General features: G+C 39.8%; 1 protein-coding gene across 1 annotated transcript in view; it reads left to right on the forward strand.

Moving 5' to 3' along the window:
- The first annotated feature begins 268 nt into the window (after positions 1–268).
- The window catches only part of PMFBP1 (polyamine modulated factor 1 binding protein 1), a 47,332-nt gene continuing 20,407 nt past the window's right edge, over positions 269–27,193 (forward strand). Inside the window, exons 1-8 of the mRNA XM_059382320.1 lie at positions 269–337; positions 5,263–5,418; positions 14,429–14,671; positions 17,667–17,888; positions 23,850–24,020; positions 25,012–25,122; positions 25,911–26,037; positions 26,139–26,296. Coding sequence (XP_059238303.1) covers positions 287–337; positions 5,263–5,418; positions 14,429–14,671; positions 17,667–17,888; positions 23,850–24,020; positions 25,012–25,122; positions 25,911–26,037; positions 26,139–26,296 — 1,239 coding nt within the window. The 5' untranslated portion in view covers positions 269–286. The remainder of the gene's footprint in view (positions 338–5,262; positions 5,419–14,428; positions 14,672–17,666; positions 17,889–23,849; positions 24,021–25,011; positions 25,123–25,910; positions 26,038–26,138; positions 26,297–27,193) is intronic.

Genomic DNA, 27,193 nt, shown 5'->3' on the forward strand with positions numbered 1-27,193 from the left:
TTACTTTCCAAGAAATTGTGAATTCAGAAATTATTTAGTCCACCAAGTGTTAGTTTTGGGAAAAGATGTAAACCCTTAATTCTGTCTGTCTGGTGAAGGTGTTAACACACTTTTGAAAACACAGATGGACAGACAAGTAGGTATTGCTAACAGTTCAGGAAATTTTTCCAAGCTCCCTGCTGACAGCGTGGATCCAGATGAGAAAATCTTTAAAAGTCCAGACTCATTTCTACTTTTATCATCTTAAATTCTTGGACTTTTGCAGGTTTATAACAAAGCTCAGAAAATGCTAAAGCTTAAAGGAGAATTGAGAGGTGCCAAGGAAATGAAAGATGAGGTAAGGCTCCTAACTCTCCTACACACAGGGAGGTGAACCTATGTTACAGTGAACTTCTTTCTCAAGTTTCATGATTCAAAATTCTAGGAATAACAATCCCAGAATATCACAAACAGAGGTGGGCAGCAGATAATAGTGTTTAAAAGCCCAGACGTGAGCTAGGATGGGTTGGGGTCCATATCTAATAGTAGTATAATATCAGGCATGTTACTTACCCTTTGGGACCTTCCTCTTCCTTATGTAGAAAATATGAATAATTAACACCCCTCTCAAAGGTTTGCTTTGAGGATTAAGTAAGATACCACATGTAAAACACTAGTTCTTGGGACGTAGGAAGCATTTAAAAGGTAGTGGCTATTGTTGCAAGCATTGTCTCTCTAACTGGAATGATATGGAAATGGAGTGTTCTAATTAGTCTAATATTTTGGTCAAACCGTGTTTACCTATTCCCTGACTTGTTCCAAAAAGCATTTAAGGGGGGATGTGTAGGGTAGTATAAGATTGCCCCACATGATATATGCTTTCAACAGACCCCCTATCAAGAGATGAATACTAAAAAAAAAAAAAAGAGAGAGATGAATACTTTCTAAAAGAGATGTTTCAGCTCCTTTCCTGCTGGATTACTGGAGGGAGCTGTACAGGATTTGCTGCATGTTCTGCAGGGAACAAGGATTTGGTATGGATTTTCTAGAAGGGCATTTCGTCATTCAGTTGATATCTTTGGACCACCTTCCATGTGCCAGGCATTGTTCGGAGGCTGAGGATAAAGCAGTGAACAAAAGAGAGAAAGATCCATGTTCTCGTGGAGCTTACTTTCTGGTAAAATAATTTCTCCCAAGGATATGATAGAGAAAAGTATGTAGCAACTGCCCAAATGCCAATAAAAATCAGCCCGTATTCCAGAGGTGGCGGACCACTGCCGTATGCCATGTGTATCCTAACCCATATATTTATGCAGTATGCCAATTTTTTAAAGAGTTTAGAACACAATAAAATATACTCATTCTTCACTAGATGAACAAAATTGGTTCCAAAATTTTTGCTTACAGGCAAAACCTTGTATAAGTGCCCATTAACTCCCATTATAAGTAATCAAAAACTGCTATGTTTCTATTGATGGTAAAGTAAACTCAGAAATCAAGTTAGTAATATTGATAACAGTGCTTGAAATTACTATAGATAACTGTAAACTCTTACTACATAAGTAAAATGTAAAGATTCCTGAAGCAATGATGATTTTTAAGGTTTTATGCTTTTTAAAACATACCTCTCATGAGAAATTGATACATTCTGAATGAATGGTAGTAGCGGTTAAAAGTAGTTTTCCATTGTTTGTTAAAGATTTGCCTTTATCCTCAGATTTAAAAAAAAAAAAAAAAAAAGACAATTTCCCACAGATGATGACTTTTATGGTGTCGTTGGTTGACTCCTAGAAACTGCCACCCAAGCTTTCTTGTTCAGGTACCAAATCCTGAGGGACTGCTGCCATCTTAAAAATTTGTAATGCTCTTGACTTCTGAGAGTGCTTGTGAGTCACAAGCCTCAATTTAACATCAGCTTCCTCCAAGAGGAAGCACGGGACTATGTGTCAATACTTTGAAGTCTAGAGCAAAATTTCTTCCTATCCTTGGAAATGTATGTTCGAGAAGGCATGCTCTTTGAAAAAGACCCGTTGAATCAATACAGAAAATTTTCTTCAGTAATCAATCTATTTTCCAATAACTATCATGATGCAACCACAGTACGAGCACTCACCACTTTGCCAGCACTTGGTAGCTGTTGCTGATGTCACATGCCTTTAAGCAGTAACCAGGTCCCAACCTCATCTAAGCAAAACTCGAGTATCTAAGAACATCGCTTGCATAAGTGAAAACTCACCTAGGAGCAGAGGCTTGTGATTTCAGCCATCATTAATGACTTCAGATCTAGGACAGGATCAGATGGTGCCTGAGGGTCAGTATTATGACTCTCAGCTCCTCTCATGCCCCAGTACTGGTTACAGAGCTTTGACTGATGAAATGTCGGATTAAATCAATTCCTGCCACATATTGATACTCAAAAGGCATCTGCCTGGAATTTAGCCTTCATAAAATAGATAGGATTAGAAATAGTGTACAGTGACCTCTGTGCAAGATATTAGCAAGAAATTAGGTTTACTGGAACTCAGAAACACTTGCCTCCAGAACACTCTGGAGTTCTGAGGTGAGCGCATCCTCTTCTTACCACTACCAGCAGTAAAAAATACTTTGTTTTGCATGAAAGTCACCTCATTGTTCTCCTAACATTTTCACACCTGTTCTGATAAATTTTTTTAAAAACTCTTTATGATCTGGACTTTTAAAATGAATGGTTAGGCTTTGATTTCAAAAGCAAATTTCATTTGACATCCAACAAAACACATTTGTTATTCAATTGGTTTACAGAATCCTCAAAGAAAGAATTATTTATTCCAAGCCTCTTATTTTCTGAATGAAGAAATTGCCTCAGAGACTCTGAGTCAATGCTACTGTCCAAATTAGATGAGATCATCTACATTAAAATCCAATTCTGAAGTCCTGTTGCTGCATTGGAATGGGGCCAAGCAGGCTTCTGCTCAGAAGACATCTAAAACTGAAGGGAGAAGGGTTTTTTATTGGCCTGACAGAGGGAGGGCATTGAGCTTTTAAGTTGTAGAGGCTCAAGTTGTATATCATTGCTACTTTGTTAATGAGTCCACAGTGTGTCAGGCTCCACATGGAACAATCTGGTGACATGGTCCTCACTTTAAAATGCATATATTCAGCAGTAAGGCAAGAGTATAGAACATTTGACACTTCCATAGAACAGGCATTGTATTGTCACCTAATCTGCTCGTAGATGCCGAAGAGTCCTGGAGCAAGAAGGGAAGAGATCCCTAGGGTCCCAACCTCCAGAGAGCCTCTATTCCCTATTCCCAGCGTGGCAGCAATGAGAAAGGAAATTTAAAGCGCTAGGATCAAGCTGCTGCTCCTTGTCAGGTCAAGGATTTTGTTTTCTAGTTAGAAAACAGTGCCCATACACCACTCTACACACATTCTCTTAAGAGAGTCCCTGGTAAATTGTAGTAATGGTAATTACATGCTTGGGGCAGTTGACATCCACTGTTATTTTTCTGAAAGTGAGGAACAAGGGACGGGAGGAAGAGAGAGAGTTTTGAGATAATGAAATCCTTTTAATGACAGAGCCATGCCGTTAACCTAATTAAACTGTAAAGTGGTAAAAAAAAAAAAAAAAAAAAAATCCAGGTACTAAATGGAAATGAAGAAATAAATCAGCTGAGACAGCAGCACTTCTGGGAAACCTTCTGAATTCCGAATACTCTGACATTGTGGTGTCCGATTCTCGTGGTTATCCTCTGGCCCCCTCGGCCTTGCGCAGAGGTCTCTTAAACTGACCTGTCCGGTAAGGCTTGATTTACGATGTCCATATCAGGTCTCCAGCTCCCCTAGGAATGAGAGTTATGTAGCTCGTATATTTAAGAAACCAAAGCAATCAGTGGAATATGGTGGCAGATCATTGGCTATAGGGTCAGAAGAGCAGAACTCTCCTCATTCTGCTGCTAACCAGCTAGGGGACCTTGGGCACTGTCGTTTGGATCACTTTACCATTTCTGTGCACCCATGGCTTCTGTGTACTTTTGCACCTGAAACTCTCTTAGAAGAATTGCCTTTGGGCTAGTGGGGTCACTTTCCTCATAAGAGCAGACAGCTGGAAATCCTTGGGAGCTTACATCCCACAAGGCAGCCCTTAGCCACTGACTGACTGATAATGAGTCTGACAGCCCAGCTTTTGCAACTAATCAAGACGAGCTCTGAGGTGTAACTTTCACTCCAGAGTTCCCTCTGGGATCAGGCTGAAGCTACTGCCTGCAGGACTTTGTCTGAAATCATGCCCTTCACTGGTTTCTCCCTCTTTCCTGTCCTGCTTTCCTCCACTTCCTTGTTGATTTCTCTTGGGAGTGTTTCTTTAATAGATGCCAGGAATCTTCACCAAAGAGCCCGCTTTGGCTAATCTAATACAAGGCAAGGATCTACCATAAAAGCAGCTGCCTCGGCTCCAGCATCTAAAACTCGGAGGTGGTAGGACCTGCCCTCTTGAGTGTTATGAAGCGTCTGCACAGTGATAGGACTAAGGTACTGGACAGGTTCACAAAGGGCTTCTAAATCATTTCTTTTCGTACCGTTACCACCCAGAACACTGGGAGTGGAAGGTGGCATCCTTCTGTGATGGGGAATCCACTTTCTTACCACAGCTCACTCAAATTGCTGTGCCACACTCTCTATTTTGTTCTTGATCATTAATTTCCATTCTGACCTACCTGTAATTAGCTAATCTTTTCACTTGTAATCAAAGGCAAATTATCTTATGCAATCAGTGATTTTGCTTTTATTTTCCTTCGTGTACATCTCCACAGAAAAGCAAGCACTAGGTTTACAGGGAAGGGAGGTCTTTTGGTTTAGTGGGTAAGAAGAGAAAGTTAAGACACTTCAGAATCAACATCAACTCCATCACTGATTCACTGTAGTCCTGACAAGTTCATTTGACATCTCACTATGTTCATTTCATCGGTGGCAGAGCCATTAATATTTATAGACAGTCTGCTAGGTGCCTGGAATTATTCTAGGCACTGACTTCCTCTTGAAAAACAGGGGAAGTGTCTGCGATGTCCCCACAGCAGTGGGTGAAGATTAATTAATGTAAATAAGTAATTGTCTGAATAATGCAGAGCGCTCAGACACCTCGCAAATGGATACTGTGTAAATGTTATACTGGGTGAGTAATAACAGCTAAGAGTTGACGGACAAATTTCCAGCAAATTTAAAGTCTCTGTCAACCAGTTAAGTGAACGAAAGTAAGCATTTTCTTGATAGTTTATAATTGATGCTTTTGTTTTTCTGACTGCCCAGGCTGGGGAGAGAGACAGAGAAGTGAGCAGCCTGAACAACAAGCTCTTGAGCCTGCAAGTTGACATCAAAAATCTGCACGATGTTTGCAAGAGACAGGGGAAGACCTTGCAGGAGAATCAGCTTTGCGTGGAGGAGGCGATGATGAGCGACAACCACGTAAGGGATTCAGCGGCTGCTACCCACTTCTGCTCCCTCAACTTTCACCTCTGCTCCCTTAGGAGCAATAATAGAAAATTCTTCCACTAGTCATTCATGAGCATTGATTGACCAGGCAATGAGAGAGAATTAAACACACTTACACTGCAACACACACACATACACACACAAAAACCCCATCCCTGCCCTCAAGATTTTTCCATTTAGCTATCTCCAAGGTCATCTACATCTGAGGCCCTGTCTTTTCCTTATCTGGCCTTTCACACCTGGATTTGCAGCTCCTGAGGCCCATGGCCCTGAAAAGACCAAATCATAGTTATGTAAGGAGAGTAGCTTCTCCTAATGGATTTTAGACAAACTTCTAAGTCAACCATGAAAATCACAACTGTCCCACTTGCTCAGAGGTGTCACTGCTCATCAGTGCAGCAGGTGATCTGGGTTACCCCATCGGCAGCTCTCGGCCTACAAGCTTTCCTTTTGGATGCAGGAACCCTGTCACCAGTCAAGCTCAAATGCAGAATGACTAATGCCCGCAAAAGCAGTCCTCTACCAATGACTGACGGGGAGGTGGTTAAATAACCTATCACTCCTGCCCCTCAGTCACGGAACACCCCAGACATGCTCTTTCCTGGTGTTCCTCAATAGGATCCTACATCAGCTGCCCAACGTGGGAACTAGCTTGATAACGCGCCCTTCTGAGGCTCCTTTCCTTTCCTTGTCTCATTTCTCCATGGTTTCCCAAGATCACTTCCATGCAAACTCCTACTGGACACCCCTTCCCTTGTCACAGGGCTTCCTTCCAGAGGTGTGGGAGCCCAGATACTCAGTAACACTTGCCCTGCACGTGTGTAAACAGGAGCACGATCATCTTTTTTGATTAATACTTAACTGTAGGCTAGGGAGTTCATCAGCTGGGGCAACTTCACGTCAGCTGGAGGTTTTCTCTCTTTGGAAATTCTAGTGCTAGGGTCTTTAAACTGGTCACTAAATTTATCCCCATAAGCTGGGGAGACAACCGGGAAATATTTTCCCATAGTTCTCTAAATCTTTGAGTTTGAAAGAATGCCTTACTTGCAGCCTTCATTTCCTTTTAGGGACTTGAGTCTTTGGCAAACATGAAGCAGGAACCAGTTGCACAGACCTGTCAACCAGACCCCCAAGTTAGCCTTGGCTGCTGTGTAAGATTCCACCATCTTCCACATTTGTGGTCAAGGATCTGGTTTCTCTTAACTGTGTCTGTTAGAGTTCTTCCAGGACTTACCATCTCCCTATAGAAACCACAGATTGGTCTTCTGCAATGCCCTAAAAATGCTACCAACAAAGCAATTCCACCTTCTCCTACTGAGTGTTACTGTCCTTCCCCCAGGAGGTCACAAACACAGGAAAATCCATCGGTTTTCCTAAATGGATCTCAGGGAAAATATTACCATAATTTACTTCTTTCTAAATATTAACATTTTAAGATATTTTCACCATTGCTGTCCAAGTTTATTTATTCCCCCAGTCAGGGAAAGCCATGTGGCTTATAAACGTACCTAGCAACTTGGAAGGAGAAAGGCATTAAATCGCATTTTATTATTCTAATTGCCCAGAAGAAGGTCTAACAGCTTGAAATAAGCTTTAAAACAGGCTCTTTTTTTCCTAGCACTTAGTGCAGAATTTAAATTGCAGACTATGCATACAAATACACAATTAGATGTAGACTTATACTCATCCACTCAGAAAATCCCTGCAAGATCTGCCCTCTACAAGGAAATGTAATGTGGGAACAGAGGGGAAACCCAAGACTTTCTGAAATTTTCGACTAATATCTAACAAGGATCTGGAGAAATGAGGCAGAGGTCATAGTTCCGATCTACAGTTAGGAGAGAAAATTAAAAGACTACATCAGATGTTATGTGTAAGTACAGGGATGGCAGGCAGGGGGTGGGTAACCTTGTAAACCAAGAATATGTTGTGTTCCAAAACCCAGGAACAGAGATAAGATGAGGGTGAAGCAAATGAAGTACTAGGGTTCAGCATTGACAGGGTTCTCCCCCATCATGGGCCAGCCCTGAGCTTGCCCCACCCTGAGGCGGAATGCCTCCTGAAAAATTGCACATCACATGCCCCACGGTAGTTCTGGCCCTGTCCAGGAACCAAAGAGTGCCTCGATTAAAGTGAAAGGAGAAAAGAACAACAGAGATATCATAAGAATGAGCAAATTAGAAAAAGCAGGGTCTCTCTGAGCAATTGCCCAGACAACTTTGGCCCTGGTGGTGGCCTGGGGAGAATACCCTGAGATTTAGGACAGCCCAGATTGTCAACCTCATCTTTGAAGTAGATGAAGGACACTATTCTTAGCATTAAACTATGTAAAGAAGCTTGATTTCTGAAGATAAAAGTCACTGGTCAAATATGGGTTAATATATCCTTGATGGAAATTAGGACACAGAAATATCACTTTGAGTTATTAGGAATGAAAAAAAAATTTTTATTTTTTTTTTAAGATTTTATTTATTTATTTGACAGAGATCACAAGTAGGCATAGAGGCATAGAGGCATAGAGGCAGGCAGAGAGAGAGAGGAGGAAGCAGGCCCCCCGCCAAGCAGAGAGCCTGATGTGGGACTCGATCCCAGGACCCTGAGATCATGACCTGAGCCGAAGGCAGTGGCTTAACCCACTGAGCCACCCAGGCGCTCCGAAAAAAAATTTTTTAATGGAACTGCTAAATGCAATGTAAGATCTGGGATTGGATCCTAGAACAGAAACAAATAAACAAACAAACATTAGTGGAAAAACTGATAAAATGCAAATGAAGGTGTACTTTAAGTAATAGTAACCTGCCAATGTTAATTTCCTAGCAGGACAAATGTACCACAATTACATAAAATACTAACCTTAGGGAAAGATAGGTGAAGAGTATATGGAAACTCTATCTACTACTTTTGCAATTTTTCTGCAAATCTAAAATTATTCCAAAATGAAGAGCTTTCCCCCACCCCTTAAAGGGACTCTCTGGTAGACAGAGATCACAGATGAGAAAAATGTCTAAGCGATGAAGATGTATCCAAAAGAAATGCACATCACTTAAACACCTAGTTCTACACTCTACCAATATAAGAAAGTACTTGGTAGAGAATGTAAAAAGTAACTGATAAACCTATCTAGTGGTAAAAGGCTAAACCAGGGTTTCAGGGAAAATATCTCACCTAACACCTCAAAGATAGGGAAAGAAGTTCATGACAATGACTGGGGAATGATGAGACTTTCAGTTCTTAAATGAAGGGGGAAAATCAGCAGGGATCCAGTTACCAGAGCAATGCCAATCTGAGACAGAAGAGAGTTAAGCACAAACTAGAATAGGGAATAAAATGGTTAAAAAGTATTTTGAAAAGCCGGCTTTAGGCAAATCAGCAGGACCTGATGACATACTTTGAAGAGTACTTAAGGAATTGGCAGGTGTTATTACATAGCTGCTAGCGATTATTTTTGAGAACTCAAGAGGATAAAGAAAGTCCCTGTAGACTGAAAAAGGGTAAATGAAGTGCTCATCTTTTTAAAAAGGGAAAAAGGACAATCCTGGTAATTATAGACCTGTCAGCTTAACTTCAATATCGGGGAAAATATAGAACTTAACATCAATCAATTAGCATCAACTTGAAAAGCGCAAAGTATTGGGTAGAAACCAAAGTGACTTCTCAAAAGGCAAATCATGCCAGGCCAATTAATTTCCTTCTGTGATCAAGTAGCCACATAGGCAAGGAAAGAGCAATAGCTATAATCTCTTTGATCATAAGTATGGCCAAAAAATTGACTAAGTATGAGAACAAGTTCCTACTTGTGGCCAGTGCTCTCCATCCTTTTTTTTTTTTTTTTTTTTTTTTTTTTTTATTATTTTTTTAATTTTTTATTTTTTATAAACATATATTTTTATCCCCAGGGGTACAGGTCTGTGAATCACCAGGTTTACACACTTCACAGCACTCACCAAATCACATACCCTCCCCAATGTCCATAATCCCACCCCCTTCTCCCAAACCCCCTCCCCCCGGCAACCCTCAGTTTGTTAAGACAGTTCAGGCCTGGAGAGAAATTTATCTGAGAAACAAGATGGGCCAGCCTCCAGAATCAAGTCCATCTCTGGATGGTAACTTCAAGAACTAACCTCACTTCTGGAAGATTACTTCCAACTTGCTCATTTTCTCCAAATCTCAGTTTAAAGGTCAAAGTAGAATCTAATAAAATGTCTGTCTTCCCTGGAAAGAAAACTTTTAAAAAGGGAGACAAAGAAATAATAGGAAATGTACTGATGCCTTTATCACAGTGCTCTCTGGCACATATATATGAATGAAATGTAGGTTTAATCCATAGCATGTCATTTTCTATTCATTTACAATTAAGAAAAAGAATCTTTTGAGTACTTAGCAATAAACAAGTAGAAATTAATAGGTCTCAAATAAGTCTAAGAATTTCTCCAAGACTTTGAAACTTGGTTTCTCTAAACTCACAGGTATCTATAGTGTACAAATGTTTAAAATTCTCATCCAAGGAAACTCTAGTTTCTCTGCATATGTGAGCACTTCTTGAATCTTTATAACCAGACAGATTTGGTTAGGTGCTGTGTTTGCCCTGTACTGGAAGATTTGGATGAACTCTTATCATCTGGCTGGTCTATCATGTTACCTCAAACCAAAATTAAACCCAAAATATTCATCATGACCTCTGGGGAAGAGAAGTTACAAGCAGTTCACCAGTATCACTGACAGGTCACTAAGCTTTATAAACATAGGAAAAGACATGTGTCTTTTAAGCAAAGAACAATTACAAACACACCTAAGAATAGATGATGTACCACATACTAGAGGGGAAGCCCTAAAGAAAGGGGTTTTCAAAAAAAAAAAAAAAAAAGCTCTTCTTTAATTCTTTTGTATAATGAAGAGAAAACAGGGATATGAAAATAAGGTGAAGCTAAGAAAGAATGAACAATGAAGAGACCACATTTAGTTTTCAACTGATGACTGTCCATCAGTGGAGAGGCGGGTCCAAATCATCAGTCACACACAAGTCCTTGAGGGACCAAGAATCCAGTTTCTTAATTGTCAGAGATCAAGTCAACTTCCACAAACCCAAGAAAAACAGAATTTAAGCATAATTTGGTAAGGATTTTATTGGGTATCTGCTTCACTAAAATAAAGTCCTCTGAATCAGCCCTACCCCACGAAATTCACTCCTTTGCTTTAGTCCTAGCCTTATTAGGACCACCTAATACTTATTAGGTATTTATTCTTGACCATGTTTTTTTCCTAATAGTTTTTTCCCACCTCTCATCTTACCTGTATAGTCAGAAGACTTGGGCTGTTAAGAACATCCCCTATACACAACTGTGTGCATGAACACCCACACAAACGCCCCTCCCAAGTCCCTTCACGGATGAGTTGTGAGAATAACAACACTCTTATCTTGAAAAGAACAAGAACATTTAACTAAAAACATGTAATATAAATGTTGGCAATTACAGCTACACAGAGTAAATACAAAATCAGCATTGTTTAAGAAAGAAATATCATTAGCTTCCATCAATCAGAGAAAGACAATTATTGTATGATCTTACTGATATGAGGAATTTGAGAAACAAGACAGAGGACCACAGGGGAAGGGAGGGAGAAATGAAACAAGATGAAACCAGAGAGGGAGACAAACCATAAGAGACTTCATCTCAGGAAACAAACTGAGCGTTGCTGGAGTGGAGGGGGGTTGGGAGGGATGGGGGGGGTGGGGTGATGGATATTGGGGAGGGTGTGTGCTATCATGAGTGCCGTGAATTGTGTAAGACTGATGCATCATAGACCTTTACCCCTGAAACAAATAATACATTATATGTTTAAAAAAAAAAAAAAAACTTCCCTCCAGCCACATACACCAGATATTCAGGCCAAGAGTTCAGCTTCTCTTTGCCTAGGATTTCTTGTTGGTGACCACAGTGGTCCATTTTCAGTCTTCTCATTCAGAATGAACTGACACAATCAGCTGTTGTCTTTCTGGTCCTGAGCTCTGCTGAGCCTCGCTTATCTTAAGTGAGCCACTCCCACTCTCTCTCACCAGAGATTTTCCCCTCTTTTCAGTCCAAGCTCTAACAGAATTACTCTCATAAAGACTCTATCTTCATTTACTCGGACCAACATTTTGGAGTCATCCTGCCTTGGATAACCATCATTCCCTACCATCCCACATCTAACACAGCAGCCAATCCCATGAGACCTGCTTTCAAAATATATCCATGATCCGGCCATTTCTCCCAACTTCCAACTTGGTCCATGCCACCATCACTTCTTGCCTGGATTCTTGCAGCAGCTTCCTTGCTGGTCTCTCTGCTTTCACCTTTGCCCCACTACAGCTGCCTTTCAGTAGCATAGCCAGTGTGTACTTTGTAACACCTAAAGGACATCATTTCACTTGTCTGTTCACTACCCTCCAATGTCCTTTTATTTACCTCACTGAAAGGAAAAGTTCAGTTCTTTAGAATGGCCTACATGGCCCTAAAGGAGTTGAGCTCCCTTCCTGTGCTCCCCTCATCTGGCACCACTCTCCCCTTTCCTCTCTCCGCTCCAGCCAGAATAACGTGGCTCCTCAGACAAGACCAGGCACCTCCCACCCCCTACGCCCTAGCACTTGCTGTTATCTCTCCCAGGAAGGTTCCTGCTATGGATCCCCACCAGGCTCCTTCCCTGCCTCCTTCAAGTCTTTGCCCGAATGTCATCTTCTCAATGTGGTCCCATGAAAATACTTAATTCAGTATTACAGCTGCCTCCATGCAAGCATTCTTCATCTCTTTCCCCTGCTTTACGCTCCTCCATAGCACTTTTTCCTTTTAATATACTACATAATTCACTTATTTAACTTGCTGCCTCCCCCCTCCGCATAGATACAAACTCATGAAGGCAGGGATTCTGTCTGTTTTATATACTTCTATATCCCCATTACCTACTACAGTGCTTGACACATACTAGGGGCACCATAATATTTGCTAAACAAATTAATTAAAGGAAAATATCCCAGGGGCCCCTGGGTGGCTCAGTGGGTTAAAGCCTCTGCCTTCGGCTCAGCTCATGATTCCAGGGTCTTGGGATCGAGCCCCGCATCGGGCTCTCTGCTCATCAGGGAGCCTGCTTCCTCCTCTCTCTCTGCCTGCCTCTCTGCCTACTGTGATCTCTCTCTGTCAAATAAATAAATTTAAAAATAAAGGAAAATATCCCATCCATACATGGCTACTATGTTAATCCTCATAGCCGCAATATTCATGATAGCCAAAAACTGAAACAATCCAAGTGTTCATCAGCTGGTGAACAGATAAACAAAATATGGCATATTCATACTATTCAGCAATAAAAAAGAAGAAAATACTGATTCTTGCTATAGCTTGGATGAACCTTAAAACATTATGCTAAGTGAAAGAAGCCAGACACAAAAGATGACATATTATACAATTCCATTTATGTGATATGTCTGGAAAGGGCAAATCCATAGAGGCAGAAAGGCTCTGAGAGATTAGTGGTTGCCTGGAGCTGGGGTAGGAACAAGAGTGACAAATGGGCAAGATGGAATTTTTTGAGGTTATGGAAAAGTTCTAAAACCAGATTCTAACAATGGTTGCACAACTCCATAAATTTTCTAGAAATCATTGCACTATATACTTAGAGTGCTTAAATTTTGTGATACACAAATTTACTTCACTAAAACTGTAAAAAAAAAAAAAAGTTAATTTTTAGAAAGTTTGAAAGTACTCTGTTAATGAGGCCAAGGTCACAAGTTCAAATTTTGGGGAACCAGTGAGATTGCCTAGTCTCTATTTAATTTCCTACTTTCCTTCAATACCTAACTGTGTATAAACCTTTAGTCTAGGTTCTATAGAAGCAGACATGGCCCCTGCCCTCCAGGGGCTTATAATCTAATAGAAGATAAGTTACACAGAGGTCACTGTAATGCAAAGCAGAATGTGAAATGCCATAGTAAAGACATGCCAATAAAGTCTATGGTATTGGTGCAAAGATGGCTTTGCAGGGAAAAGAGGAAGGAGAGCAAAAATTGGACAGGATTTTACATAATAGGTAGGAGGATTATAAACAGAGAAGGGAGTTAAGGAATGCCCATGGGCCACCCTCTTCATCCACCTCTCTCTCACATGTCATCAGAGATTATTGGGCAAGAAAATATAGGAACTTCAGTGCAAAGACTTCGCCTGTACTGAAATAAACAACTCAGGGATGTATCCTACCCGCAGCGTACCTGATACAAAGTAGGTGCTCAACATATGCTTATTGAGTGAATGAATGAAAATATAGGATGGGTCTAGCAGCATTTCAACCTGATTGTGGATTGGCAGGAAGAGATCTCCCTGTTTCTCTCTCTCTCTCTCTCTCTCTCTCTCTCTCTCTCACACACACACACACACACACACACACAGCATCTATAAGGTCACATCTTCCTTCAGGAGGAGACAACAGAGTCAATGTGCCTGAATAATCTCTGCCTCCCATTGGCCAGCACTCCAGAAAGCTGTTTCCCCAAGAGCCCACCCAAGAGTTTGCCCTTTTATCTGAGTGTAAATCAATTTTTTAGCCCAAAAACTGAACAGAATTCTGTTGTGTTCTAGATCAATTGTCTAGATCAATTGAGTTATCTTTAAATGTGAAGACAAAAAAAAAATCATATTATTGTGTGTATTTTTATGTTACTTTCTAGGTCCTTTAGGTGTATGTTTTTTCTTCTGGCCTGAGTAATATGAGTTGTAGATCTAACCCGTAGGAAAGAAGTAGGATTTTTTTTCTTCTTTCAAGTCCTCCTTACAGGATGGAAATACAAAATGATGTTTCAGCGTAGGTAGAGTGAAAGGTTTACCAAATGCGTGTGGATAAAAGGACCGAGAGATGGAGGTCAATGGTGGAACAAATGAAAAAAAATCAAAGAATGAATGTATCCTTAATGACAACCGAAAGGTATTTTTCCCGATATATTCTATCTCAATTGCAGAATAAGAAACAAGCATTAGCATTCCAGGAGTCGCGGATGGAGTTTGAGCCCAGTAAACAGTGCCATCTGAGACAACTCCAACAACTCAAGAAAAAATTGCTAGCCCTTCAGCAAGAACTGGAGTTCCGCACAGAGGAGCTGCAGACTTCTTACTGTTCCCTCCTGCAGTATCAGTCTGTCCTAGAGAAGCAGACTTCCGACCTGGTTCTTCTCCACCATCACTGCAAACTGAAAGAAGATGAGGTATAGATAGAATAACTATGGAAATGGCTCCTAAGCCCAGGTACCCACTGAAATCAGGCCACACCTACTAGAAAGCAGACACTGGCCTTACAGGAGAGAGCTTCTCAACATCTTGAGCAGGTTTTATCAACTTCCCCTCTTTAACTCTTAATCTTAATGAAGCTGAACAGAGAAAACTAAAGAAAATGGCATAATTGGGTGAAAGCTCCGGTATCAGTGTACATGTGACATGTGATGTGAAGTGTGTGTGTGTTGGGGGGGTATTGCTTATAGGTCCATCATTTCCATCCTATTATCATTGCAATTTAAATGCAAAAGACTCTAGGTCTCTGAGGGTTATAAAAAAGGTATAAAGTCTATTAAATGAACCATTTTTAGAAAAACCAGATTTTGATAATATAAAAATTCCTAGCATTTGGATAACTGATAAGATAACCAGACATTGAGTCTGAGTCAATCACTGAGAGTACCAGATCAGTCATTTTTTTTCAGGCTGGAGTTTTAGATCATATAGACTCAAGTATATTCTGAACATTCATTTCCATTCATGTCCCAAGATAGTATTTTTTTTAAACCAGAAAGAGCATCCTTGTGGAATTCTGAGTAAATTCCAAAGACCAAAACTATAGAATTTAAACCAGTTGAACAATGGTAGCACTAGCAGCAGTGAAACTATGGGTTCTAAGGAGTGAGACAGACAGCCTCCCCGAGCATTTTCTTCTTTGCCTTTAGAGATAAAATTCCAAGGACTGTCCAAGATGGTGCTGTTGCTTAAGGAGTAATTCCAGAGGCTTTTTGAGGACTTACAGAATGTAGAATTTTTTTAAAAGGGAATGTTATGAGAATTTGCTGAAAAGGATTGGAAGGGAAAGAAACAGAGAAAAGCTATCCTACAAAGTATAATTGAGGGCAAAGCCTATGAACATAAACCATAGTTTAATAAAACTAAAGTAGGGTTGGGCTAAAACTGACCCGTTCTTAAAACAAGAGTCCAGCTTGGATAGAGCAACCCTGAATTAGCTGGGATTCTATTTGGCTGCATGTAACAGAAAACCCAAGGTAATAGTGACTTTAGATAGTTTATTTCTCTGATGTATAGAAGAAGGATGGAGATAGGTGGTCTAGGAATGTTACAGGAACTGCATGTGTCATCAAGTACCTAGGGTCCTCCCTTTTCGGTCTACCATCATCAGCTCAAAACTTCCATTTTCTAGATCTCCTAAGGTGGCTGCTAGAGCTCCAGCCATCACTTATTGTTCCAAACAGGATAGGGCAGGGAAGGAGGTGGGGGGAAAAAAAAGACATGCTCTTCTCTTTTAAGGACACTTTTCAGAAGTCCCACACAATACTTTCATTTATGTATCGTTGGCCAGAGTTAGTCACGTGGCTTACAGCTAGTTCTTAGGAAGCCAAGGAAATGTATTTCAGTGACATGCGCTGCTGTCCCAAATGAAGTCAAGTCTCAACTACTAAGGAGGAGGGGGATAATTGATGTGGGATCTGGTAAATAGCAGTCACTGAAAATGATCTCAAGCTGGGAAAACATTGGAAAAAATTACTCTAGGCATTCTGCCAATTTTCCCCAATACTTGGTTGCACAGCAGCATCAGGCTTCTGTGTAAGGCTGAATTTCCCAACAGCAGAGCCTAAGACAAGTCGATGAATGTAAAGTAGTCAATTCAAGAGGTGATCCCAGAGAGAGAGTGGAGAAGTGAGTCAAAGAAAGACAGGAACCCTATAAAGAAAATCAGTATTAAGATCACTACCATGGGCACCTCGGATTCAGCCCCTCTGGAGAACTGGGGGAGGTAGTGTAGAGCATGCCTCACAGTGATCCCAACTCACCACCCAGTCATTGCTTGAAGGCTGCTCCTGGGGGTATTAACTCCCTCATACTGGTAACCTGCCTTGTCTTGCTCCTCTGCGGGAGTGGGCTCCTGAGGCCAGAGCATCCCTCAGGCAAAGAGTTGAAGATGCTTGTGGTTGGAATGGGTTTAGCATTCAAAGGAACGGTGAATGCCTTCAGAATGTGAGAGAGTCACTGATAGCTTCTGTTATAAACATTTGAATATAAAATATTCTTTCTGTCTTCCCCTTTTCTGATCAACACCTCAAATTAAATGACCTCTTCCTACGAGAAACTTCAGATGGCAGGCAGCAAGCATAATTAGCTTAGACCGACAGAACGAGTTCTATCCAAATTCAACAGTGAACTATTTGAACCAAAATGAAATGTTCCCTGATGACCCTCCTGCTCTTAACTCCTTCAGTACATGTAAATCTGGCCATTCGGTTGACCATAGTCAGCTATATATAGTTATTTGCCGATTATAAATCATACCTTCCCCAAATTAAAGAGTTTGTAAACTCTTTGAGGGAGGAGCCTGTGTCTAATAGGTAAATATCCCCCAGCACCCAAGACATTGTTTAAGAGCGCTCAATAAATAACTGTCTGTTGGTCAACTAATCAATCGATTAGCTGAAGACTGGGAAGAGAACACAGGCTAAATAAGAACCGTCCAAGTCCCAGAGGAACTTGGGGTTGTTCCCCCTCAATCTCTTAGGAACTTGCTGTGTGCACGAGGGGCTCCACATTTTCTAAATTAGATCTCTAGAGAATACCTAGGAAGGAAAGGTGGGCATTTCAAGCCTTTAAAAAAAAAAAAAAAAATGGAGCTATACAGACTCATTCCCGCTAAGCAACTAACAAGTCCTTATTGACTTTTCACTATACGCCAGACGGATGCGAAATAGACAGTGGTCCCCGCCTTCAGGAAGCTTACCGTCCGAATCGGACGATCTTTATGTTTTAATTTCTAATCATTAACATTCTGATATTATATATCGTAGCTTTTACATCTGTGCTGGGCCTATTCCGTACTTCTAGGTTTCTAGTGAAGACCTAAGACTCCTCTGCGTGGGGTCCTTATAGCCATACCCTTTCCTCAATGGATGTTTCCATGAGTTCAATGCGGTTTCATTCCTTTACCAACAGGTGATTCTCTATGAGGAGGAAATGGGGAATCATACTGAGAACACGGGCGAGAAGCTTCATTTGGCCCAGGAACAACTTGCTTTGGCCGGGGACAAGATCATCTCCCTAGAAAGGAGTTTAAGCCTCTACAGGGATAAATACCAGACTTCCCTGAGCAACATCGAGTTACTGGAGTGCCAAGTGAAGATGTTGGAGGGGGAGCTCAGCGGGATCGTCGGTCAGGTAAGGCCTCACACCACTCACTGCCTAGGAGCTCCAGCAAGTGGACCTGCTCCCAGGTGGTCACCGGGTAACAGTCCCTGCTTTCTCTGCGGGAAACCCAAACCTCCAACCAGATGTCGTTCCTTCCCTTGAACTTTGTAGCCCCCGGCTTTCAACTTCCAGCCTTCACATCTCCTTTAAGATTCCTCCCTAAGAATTTTGAGGCTCCTTAATTAATATAAAGTGCTACCACTTCAAATAAGGCAAAAATCAAAATACCAAATGGGCTCCCACATCTTCCATGTTCTCATGAGGTTCTGGCTGGGGGGCTCTTCTCGGTCACAGGACTCATGCAAACCATGACTTCAGGATCAAACAGGAGGTGAAGTCCATGAAAGGTAACAAAGCAGAGCAAAAATGCCTGAATCTTTCTTTTTCTTTTAATTGCTTTTTTTAATTACAGAAGTAATATAACAATGTAGGTTCCCTAGACAGAATCACAGAAATTAAATGTAAAAGTCTGCTTTCAGCCTCCTCTACCCTACTCTCTTCCCTTTAGATAATCATTTGAATAATCTGTTGGGAATCTTCCTCAGTCTTTTATTATACAGTTACATATATAAATGGTTAGGGTTTTCTTATTACATAAATGGGTCATTTTATAAATGTGGTTCTATACCTTGCTTTTTAAATATATGTCTTGACAATTTTAGTAACTACCTTGTATTCTATGGTATGACTATACCATCTGCTGACCTATTTTGTCTATTACAAACAAGATGTAATGGACATCCTTATTCCTACGGGAGAATTTCCTGAAGCGGGATTGCTGGGTCAAGGAATACATTTATTTTAATGTCAAAAGATACTTCTAAATTGAATGAAAGATACTTCTACCAGTTTACACTTTTACCAATAATAATTAAGGGAACTTGCTTCCCCACACTCACATGGTATGTTTTTAGTCATTTTAAGTTGTGCTAAACTGACGCATGGGGTAAAAAAAAAAAAAAAAAAAAAAAACACACACACAAAAACAAGTTTCCTCATTACAGTTTTCATTTCCTTTCATTCTAACAGTTGTGGGTTGGGTTCCCCCAGGAAGCAGACTCTGACACAGATTGACATGCAGTACATTTTTTTTTTTAGAGAGAGCCCTTGGTATCAACACCTGTGAGAAGAAGGAGAAGGAAGCAGGGAGCAGAGGGAGAAATTGAGCTGTAATGCAGTCCCAACAAAGGCCTCAGCCAGTCTTGTGGAAGCTCTGGGGCTGGATGGATATACAAAGGGGTCCCAAATTAGGGAGAAGGGAGCTGGCCTTCTTCCTCCATGTTGATCAGTTATGGATGTGATCTGCCCTTAGGGAGAGGCATGACTTGGAGCAGAGCAGTTTTCTTCAGCCCAGGCAATCCCCAGAAATGGCTGAGAGCTGAAGGTTGTCTTAGGAAGCACTCCCAGCAGCTGGGGGAGTAAGTCCTTCATTGCTGAAGGGGACACATCACAGTGCCCACCACACTAACAAAGTATTGAGCACTGTTCATGATTGTATCAGTCAGGTGGATTTCAGCTTGATGAATTACTTGTTTAAATCCTTAACCAGTTTTATATTGGGTATTTAGTGTTTTTTGTATTGACTTATAGGAGTGTCTTAATATATTACAGGTAATAATGCTTTACTACGTATGTTACAGGTATCTTCTCCCAGTTTGTAACTTTTCATTTTACTTTATTAATGGTATTTGTCACCATCCAGAAATTTTTTAATTTTTATGGAGTTAAGTCTTTCAGTCCTCCTTTATAGATTTTGAGGGTTTTTTCCTTTTTTTTTTTTTTTAAGATTGATTTATGTATTTGAGAGAGAAAGAGAGCAGGAGAGGGACAAAGGCAAAGGCAGAGGGAGAGAATCCCAATCAGACTCCCCACCCAGCACAGAGCCTGAAAGCTGGATCTCATGGCCTCAAGATCATGACCCAAACCAATATCAAGAGTCAGACAGCCAACCGACAACTACCCAAGGACCCTTAGGTTTTATTTCTTGCTTAGGAAGGCCTTCTCTACCCCCTAAGATTACAAAAGTTTACCTCATTTTTTTAGCACTTTTATATTTTTTTATTTCTACATTTTTATCTTTAGTCCATTTGGAATTGATATGGATGGATGAATAGATAGATTAGTCAGATGATAGATGATAGCTAGATAGATAACCTATATATATATATGTATATATATAGCTATAGATACACATAATTTATGTTTACCAAAAGGTATCTCCAGCTGTCCCACTTCTATTTGTTGAACACTATCCCCGCTGATTTGAATTGCCAACTCAGTATATATGCTGATCCCCATGTACATGTGGTTCTTTCTCAACTCTCTTCTTTTGATCTATTTGCCAGTTCTTGCACCAAGATCACAGTTTTTAGTGACTTTAACTGATAGGTTTTGATAGCTCCTTCAAAGTAGGTCCTCCTTCCCTGTTCTTGACTTCCAAATATTTCTTGGCAAAATTTAGATTTATGTTCATTTACTTTCAAATTATATATTAATTTGGGGGAATTAGCATATTCTATGGGACATGACATGCTTCTACTTTTATTTGTTTTCTTAGGCACCCTTTAATAGGATTTTATACTTTTCTTTATAGATTTCCATATTTCTTGCTAAGTTTACTTCTAGATATGTTATAGTTGTTACTGATTTTGTGAATGAGATTGTATACATTTAATTTTATTAACTATTTCTGATGTATAGGAAAATTCTTGTTCTATCACCTTATTAAACTCTCTGACCCGATTTTCAGTGGACTGCTTGGTATATCTAAATTGCTTTCCTTCTCAATAATCATACAACTTATTTTGCATCTTACTGCATTGACCGGGACACCCCAGAACAATGCTGAATTATAACATCCTTGCCTTGTTTCTCATTTTAAAGGAAATGGTTCTATTATTTCACTAATAAGTATGTTTGTTCTTGGCTGCTTGTTAATATTCTCTTTCAAGTGGAAGCGTGACTGTCTATATGTAGTTTATTGAGAATTTTTGTCAGGAATGAATGTTCAACTTCATCAGATGTTTTTGTTAGCAGCTATCAAGGTTGTCATGGAGGTTTCCCCTTTAATGAAGTGAATTACATTAATAGATTTTCATTTATAGGACAATCTCTATGTTCCTGAAATTAACTTTACTTGATTGCGATATATTATTTTATTTTATTTATTATTTTACTTTATTTTAATAATAACAATATATCATTATATTACAATAAACTGTTATACTAAATTGCTTAAAGTTGTATTTTTTGTATCTATTTTCAGAAATGAGATTAATTTGCTTACTCAAATCCTTGTGCTCTCATCTCGTATTGGTTTCTGGATTATGCTACCCTAAAATAAATGAGTTAGAAGGTTTTTATTTCTCTTTTAATCTCTGAAACTGTTTATATAACATATAAAATATGCATTTCTTTAAGATTACAAATAAAACCAATTTTTAATCATTACTTAAGCAATATACTCCAACACTTCTAAATTCTTGGACTTTTGTTTATTAATTCTTCCAGAAACAATTGTGAGTGGCTAGGTTTCTCAGTATTTACATGTCTGAAAAAGATCACTTTGTCTTCATTCCTAATTGCTAGTTTGCTGGGTATATAAACTTTCAGGAACACCTTCCTTTAACTCTTTGAAATTATTGCTACATTGTCCTGTACCATCCAGTATTAAAGAGGAATTGTTAGATTTTGATGTTTCTCATTTTTGTAAGTTGCCAGTTTTATTTCTTGGAATTCTGGAGGGGTTTAGACTCAAGGTTTCTTAGTTTATTTTTCATTAAGCCTCTCAACATTTAACCGACACTTTTAATCTGAAGATCGATAATTTCTTCAATCAATAATTTCTTCAAGTTTTCTTCTATTACTTTAAAATTAATTTCTATTTTTCACCCTGTGGTATTAAAACATTGGACCTGTAAGGCACCTGGGTGGCTCAGTTGGATAAGCATCTGCCTTCAGCTCAGGTCATGATCCCTGGGGTCGTGGGATTGAGCCCAGCGTTGGGCTCTCTGCTCAGCAGGGAGCCCTCTTCTCCCTCTTCCTCTGCTTACTTGTGCTCTCTCTTCCCTATCTCTATATCAAATAAATAAATAAAATCTTTTAAAAGATTTTCTGTCATTTTCTGTCATTTTCCATTCTTTTGCCCACTTACACACTAACTTACTTATAAGAATATTATTTATGGTCAGGTTTAGATTTCTCTCTGACCCTTCTACAGTTTGCTTCATGCTTAGTGAACATAAACTATTTCTAACTTTGCCTGGAAAAGCCCAATTAAGGAAACAAGTTTAATGGGAAAGATCTACTCTCCAAACTGTAACTCTTTCCTCTTTTCTGGCTATCTAAATCAGTTCACTTCATTGTTGGTGCAGACCCATGTGCATGTAGTAACCCTCATACATGATTTCAGATGACCTAGAGAAAGACATTTTAAAAATTTTTTTATTAACATATAATGTGTTATTAGCCCCAGCGATACAGGTCTGTAAATCACCAGGTTTACACACTTCACAGCACTCAGCATAGCACATACCCTCCCCAGTGTCCATAACCCAACCACCCTCTCCCTACCTCCCTTCCCCCAGCAACCCTCAGTTTCTTTTGTGAGATTAAGAGTCTCTCATGGTTTTTCTCCCGAGAAAGACATTTTTTTTTTTTTTGAGAAAGAAATTTTTTTAAACGGTTCTAGGAAAATGGGCATACTCATGCTAACGGGAGTGTCAATTGGTATAATTTCTTGAAGGATAATGGTGTGGTATCTACCAAAACTTTAAATATGTCTTAGCAGTCCTACTTCATGAATTTTTTTAAAAGATTTTATTTATTTATTTGACAGACAGAGATCACAAGTAGGCAGAGAGGCCTACAGAGAGAGAAGGGGAAGCAGGCTCCCTGCTGAGCAGAGAGCCCGATGCGGGGGCTCAATCCCAGGACCCTGGGACTACAATCTGAGACAAAGGCAGCAGCTTTAACCCACTGAGCCACCCAGGCACCCCCCCCACTTTAAGAATTTAATCCAAACATATACCAGAATAAGTACTCAAAGACTTACGTGCAAAAATATTCATTTCAACTTCATTTTAGAAAAATAACTTGGAAACAATTGATATTCCCATCAATAAGAAATTAGATAAGCCCATTGAAAAGCAATTTAAAATAGCTAGAAGTACATATACTAACCTGGATATATTTCTAATACATCTTTTTGAGTGAAAAAAATATATTTTTATATTTTAAAAGGCCAACATAATATCATCTGTATTCTACAAATTCCTTATTATGTATGTAAGTGTATAGATAAAGTTCTAGAAGTATGTGCACAAATTGTCATCTCTGGAAAATATAGCAAGTATGGGATTAAAGGTAGTACAGTCAAAGAGAAATTTAGACTTGCCCACAATGGTATACTGTTTTAGATAGATCATGTATATTATACATGTGCAATTTGATATTAATTTTAAAAGAAAAATCAGATAAATATACAAGTAACAATATGGGAAATATCCTAAATAAATTGTCAAGTGTAAACGTAATGTTAGAATAGCGTTTTAGAAGAGTTTAATTTGTGTAGGGGAAAAAATAGAGGGTCATATACATATGCATATATGCATATACCAAGATGCATAAAATATCCTTGGAAGGATACTCCCCAAAATGGTAACACAGACTGTCGCGGAGGAGAGGACTTGAGTCGCGGAGAGCCAAGAGGGAGGAAGACTAACTTTACAGGATATTCTCTTGTGAACTGTTTGAACTTTCAACCATGCGTATGCACTTGTTAATTTTTTCTTTTATGAAGAAAGCTGTGATTCACATATGTGAACATGAACTTTCAGAATGTAGATCTAAGAGATTTTCCATGCATATGGCATTCTGAAGTTAACTCGAATAGTATGAACAAAACCAACTCATTATTTCCAAATATCCCAGGAGACTGAGAATAAGGGTGATCATTCAAAAGTGCGTATATACACATCTTCCTGCATGATTCAAGAGCATCAGGAGACCCTGAAACGACTGTCTGAAGTCTGGCAAAAGGTCTCTGAACAGGATGATCTAATCCAGGAACTTCGAAATAAATTAGCCTGCAGCAATGCTTTGGTAAGTGACTTCTAGAATATTTTTCTGAGAGACCAAAAATAAATCCATGAAGAAACAAAGGAGGGAAAAAGAGTCACCTAAAGTTATTTCGGTCAGCAAGATTGCTCAAATGTCTTATATAGACTTGCCCCTACCTTTTGTTCATCATCTCTGTGGTTACATGCCCCCAACCCACACGAAGTTTGAGATTCTAAAGAGACTTCAAATCTATCACAACAACTTAAGTGCTCATCAATAGAGAAATGGTTGAATAGATTTTTTTTTTAAATGGTTAAAGAAACAGAAACATTCTACATATTGTAGAATGATATACGGCCAAGAAAAAGGATTCAGCAGACTATAAGAATTAAATGGGGTTGTGAGCTATTGTTGAGAAAAGGTCGCAAAATCCCATGTATAGTTCAATTCCACTTTCATTTTTTAAAGTCTTTGTTTATAATATAGAAGTACATACCGTAAATTGCCTATAGTGCTCACCACCCCTTACTAGAAATGAGCGTGGAGAGTAAGTGGAGAGATGTCACTTATTTTTTTTTGATGCTTGTGTTTTGTTTGAATTATTTTAAACCAAGAACAAAAATTTCATAATTTTTAATTTTCTTGAGTACATACACATCCATGCATTCCATAAAAACTTCCTTCTTTAATACTTGAATTTTGAATCCCATCCTCTGATAGATTAGATGTCTTTCCATCACAGCTTTTAGAGAACATTCTGCCTCATAAGCTGGAACACACAGAGGTTCAGGAAGGAGTCCAAAATGTGGCCACTGGCAGACTCAGACAAACCACTGTCTATGCCTTACTGAGACTTGATGTAAGATTGAGAACCTAATTCCTCCTCTGTTGCAACCCCACAGGAAGTTTGTGATGAATTACTTAGTATTATAACAAACTTGGGCTGAAAAAAAGAACACCCTGCCAAAGATCATACTAGTAATAATCACATTACATTGATCATTCAGCATAACTAACCCACACTCATTTGCAGGTTCTAGAGCGTGAAGAGGCTTTGATAAAATTACAAGCAGACTTTGCTTCCTATACAGCCACACACAGACATCCTCCTAGCTCCTCAGAAGATTGTGAAGACATTAAAAAGGTGGGAGAGCTTTTGCTTATTTGTGCCTGGGGGGTGTCAAGTTGCATTGGGTTTGATTCTGGGTTTTCTTGCTTATTTTTTATTTTTATATCATATGTTTATATTTGTGTGAACTTGATTGGCCCTGCTACAAGCATCCTGTATGTAGTATATGCCAAGTCCCAGTGAATGTGTCTGGTAGTATTCAGTTTTACAGCCAAAGTTTGGAACTGCACCTGTTTCTTCTATAGCACATATCAACTGTTAACATTTTCTACAGGGGACCACTTGTGCTCTTTATCTGTCTCACCCCACTATGAAGTCAGTTCCATGGGGTCAAATATTTGTTTCTGTGTTTCTTATTCTATGGCCCCCAGCACCTAAGACAGTGCCTGGCACATGATAAGGTGTTCCATCAATGTCAATTGTTGTAGGGCAGAAGGAATGGTGGCTTTTGTACACATTCTGCATGAAGGTGATAAGTCTGATGTATCCTTTTTAAAATTAATTTGTTTAATTGAGATACAATTGACATACCCTAAAATTCACTATGTAAAGTATACAATTCATTGGTTTTAAAGCAGTTACAAGGTTGGGCAACCATCCCCACTAATTCCAGAATATTTTTACTATTCTGAAAAGAAACCCTGTATGCATGAGCAGGCATTCCCCCACCCCCTCCCTCGGTCCCTGGCACCTACTTCTCCCCTCTCTGTCTCTCTGGATTTGCCAAATCTGGACAGGTGGCATTTTAGAAGCATTCTTGCCCCATGTGCTCATCCTGCCCTGGTCCTATCTTACCTGCCCAGATACTTAAGCACTTGCAGGAGCAGAAAGACAGCCAGTGCCTACATGTGGAGGAGTATCAGAACCTAGTGAAGGACTTGCGCATGGAGCTAGAGGCTGTGTCAGAGCAGAAGAAGAACATCATGAAGGGTAAACCCGGAGAGGGTGGGGTGTGGGGGGCAGCAGGGAGAGGCAGAAGGAAGCTGGAGCCCTCCTCTGAGTAAGGAGCACTCTGTCCCTTCCTGCCATAGACATGATGAAGCTGGAGCTGGACTTGCACGGGCTGCGGGAAGAGACATCTGCCCATATGGAGAGGAAGGATAAGGAGGTTTCCATCCTACAAAGGCGGCTACAGGAGCTACAGATGCAGTTCACAGAGACCCAGAAGCTGGGCTTGAAGAAAGACAAGGTAAGGCAAGAGGAGCTCTCTGGTTAGAACTGCCAACAGGACAGGTGTGAGGCCAGACCTGGTCCAGGGCAGGTTCTGGATCTCTGCACCCAGTGAGATTGCCTGAGGGAACAACACATGAGTATGAGACTGCAGGTGCTTTAGGCCCAGAGGCAGTTCTGAGCACTTCTTTGGGACCTCTCATAGCACATAATAAATAAATAAAACACCATTATCCAGGGACCTTCATAGATATGTTGACTCTACAAGAGGTACTTTCCCAGCCTGCAAGGTAGAGAGTTTGGGACACACTTGCATTGTTCTGTTATGCTTTTGTTTATGCTTGGTCGTGGAAAGAAATGCTTTAAATATTGTGTAGTTCTTATTAAGAACTTTAAGTGAATTTCAGTGTATAAAATTACAAATACCTTATGAATATGCATATAGGCAGTTTGAAAATATTGATGGAACTATGCCCTAGAAGATCTGTAGTTCTCAATATAAGTCAACGTCCTGGAAAAGCCTAGGAATAGAAGTAAGGACAGAAATGTTGTAAAACCAATGCAAGCTTATACAGTCAGTGCACTTCCAACTCTACTCTTCTATCAGAGATAGCAGAAATCATCCAACTGCTTGACTGGCTTCATTCAGGCTCCCAATTTGAAAGTGCAGGGGGGCATCCATTAGTCAAAATGGAAGTGTCTGGAAAGATGACCACACGCAGCCAGGAGTCTGGGTAAACAATTCTGAGTCATTCATATATTCATTCACCCTGTATTTTTGAGCTCCTGTGATATGCCAAGTACCACTCGAGGCATTAAGAATATAATAACACATGCAACATGCTTATTCCTCTGGAGCTCACATTCTAGTACAGAAAGACAGACAATAAACAAATCACAAAACTAATATATAATG

The sequence above is a fragment of the Mustela nigripes genome, chromosome 17, assembly GCF_022355385.1.
Source record: "Mustela nigripes isolate SB6536 chromosome 17, MUSNIG.SB6536, whole genome shotgun sequence".
NCBI classification, from domain to species: Eukaryota; Metazoa; Chordata; class Mammalia; order Carnivora; family Mustelidae; genus Mustela; species Mustela nigripes.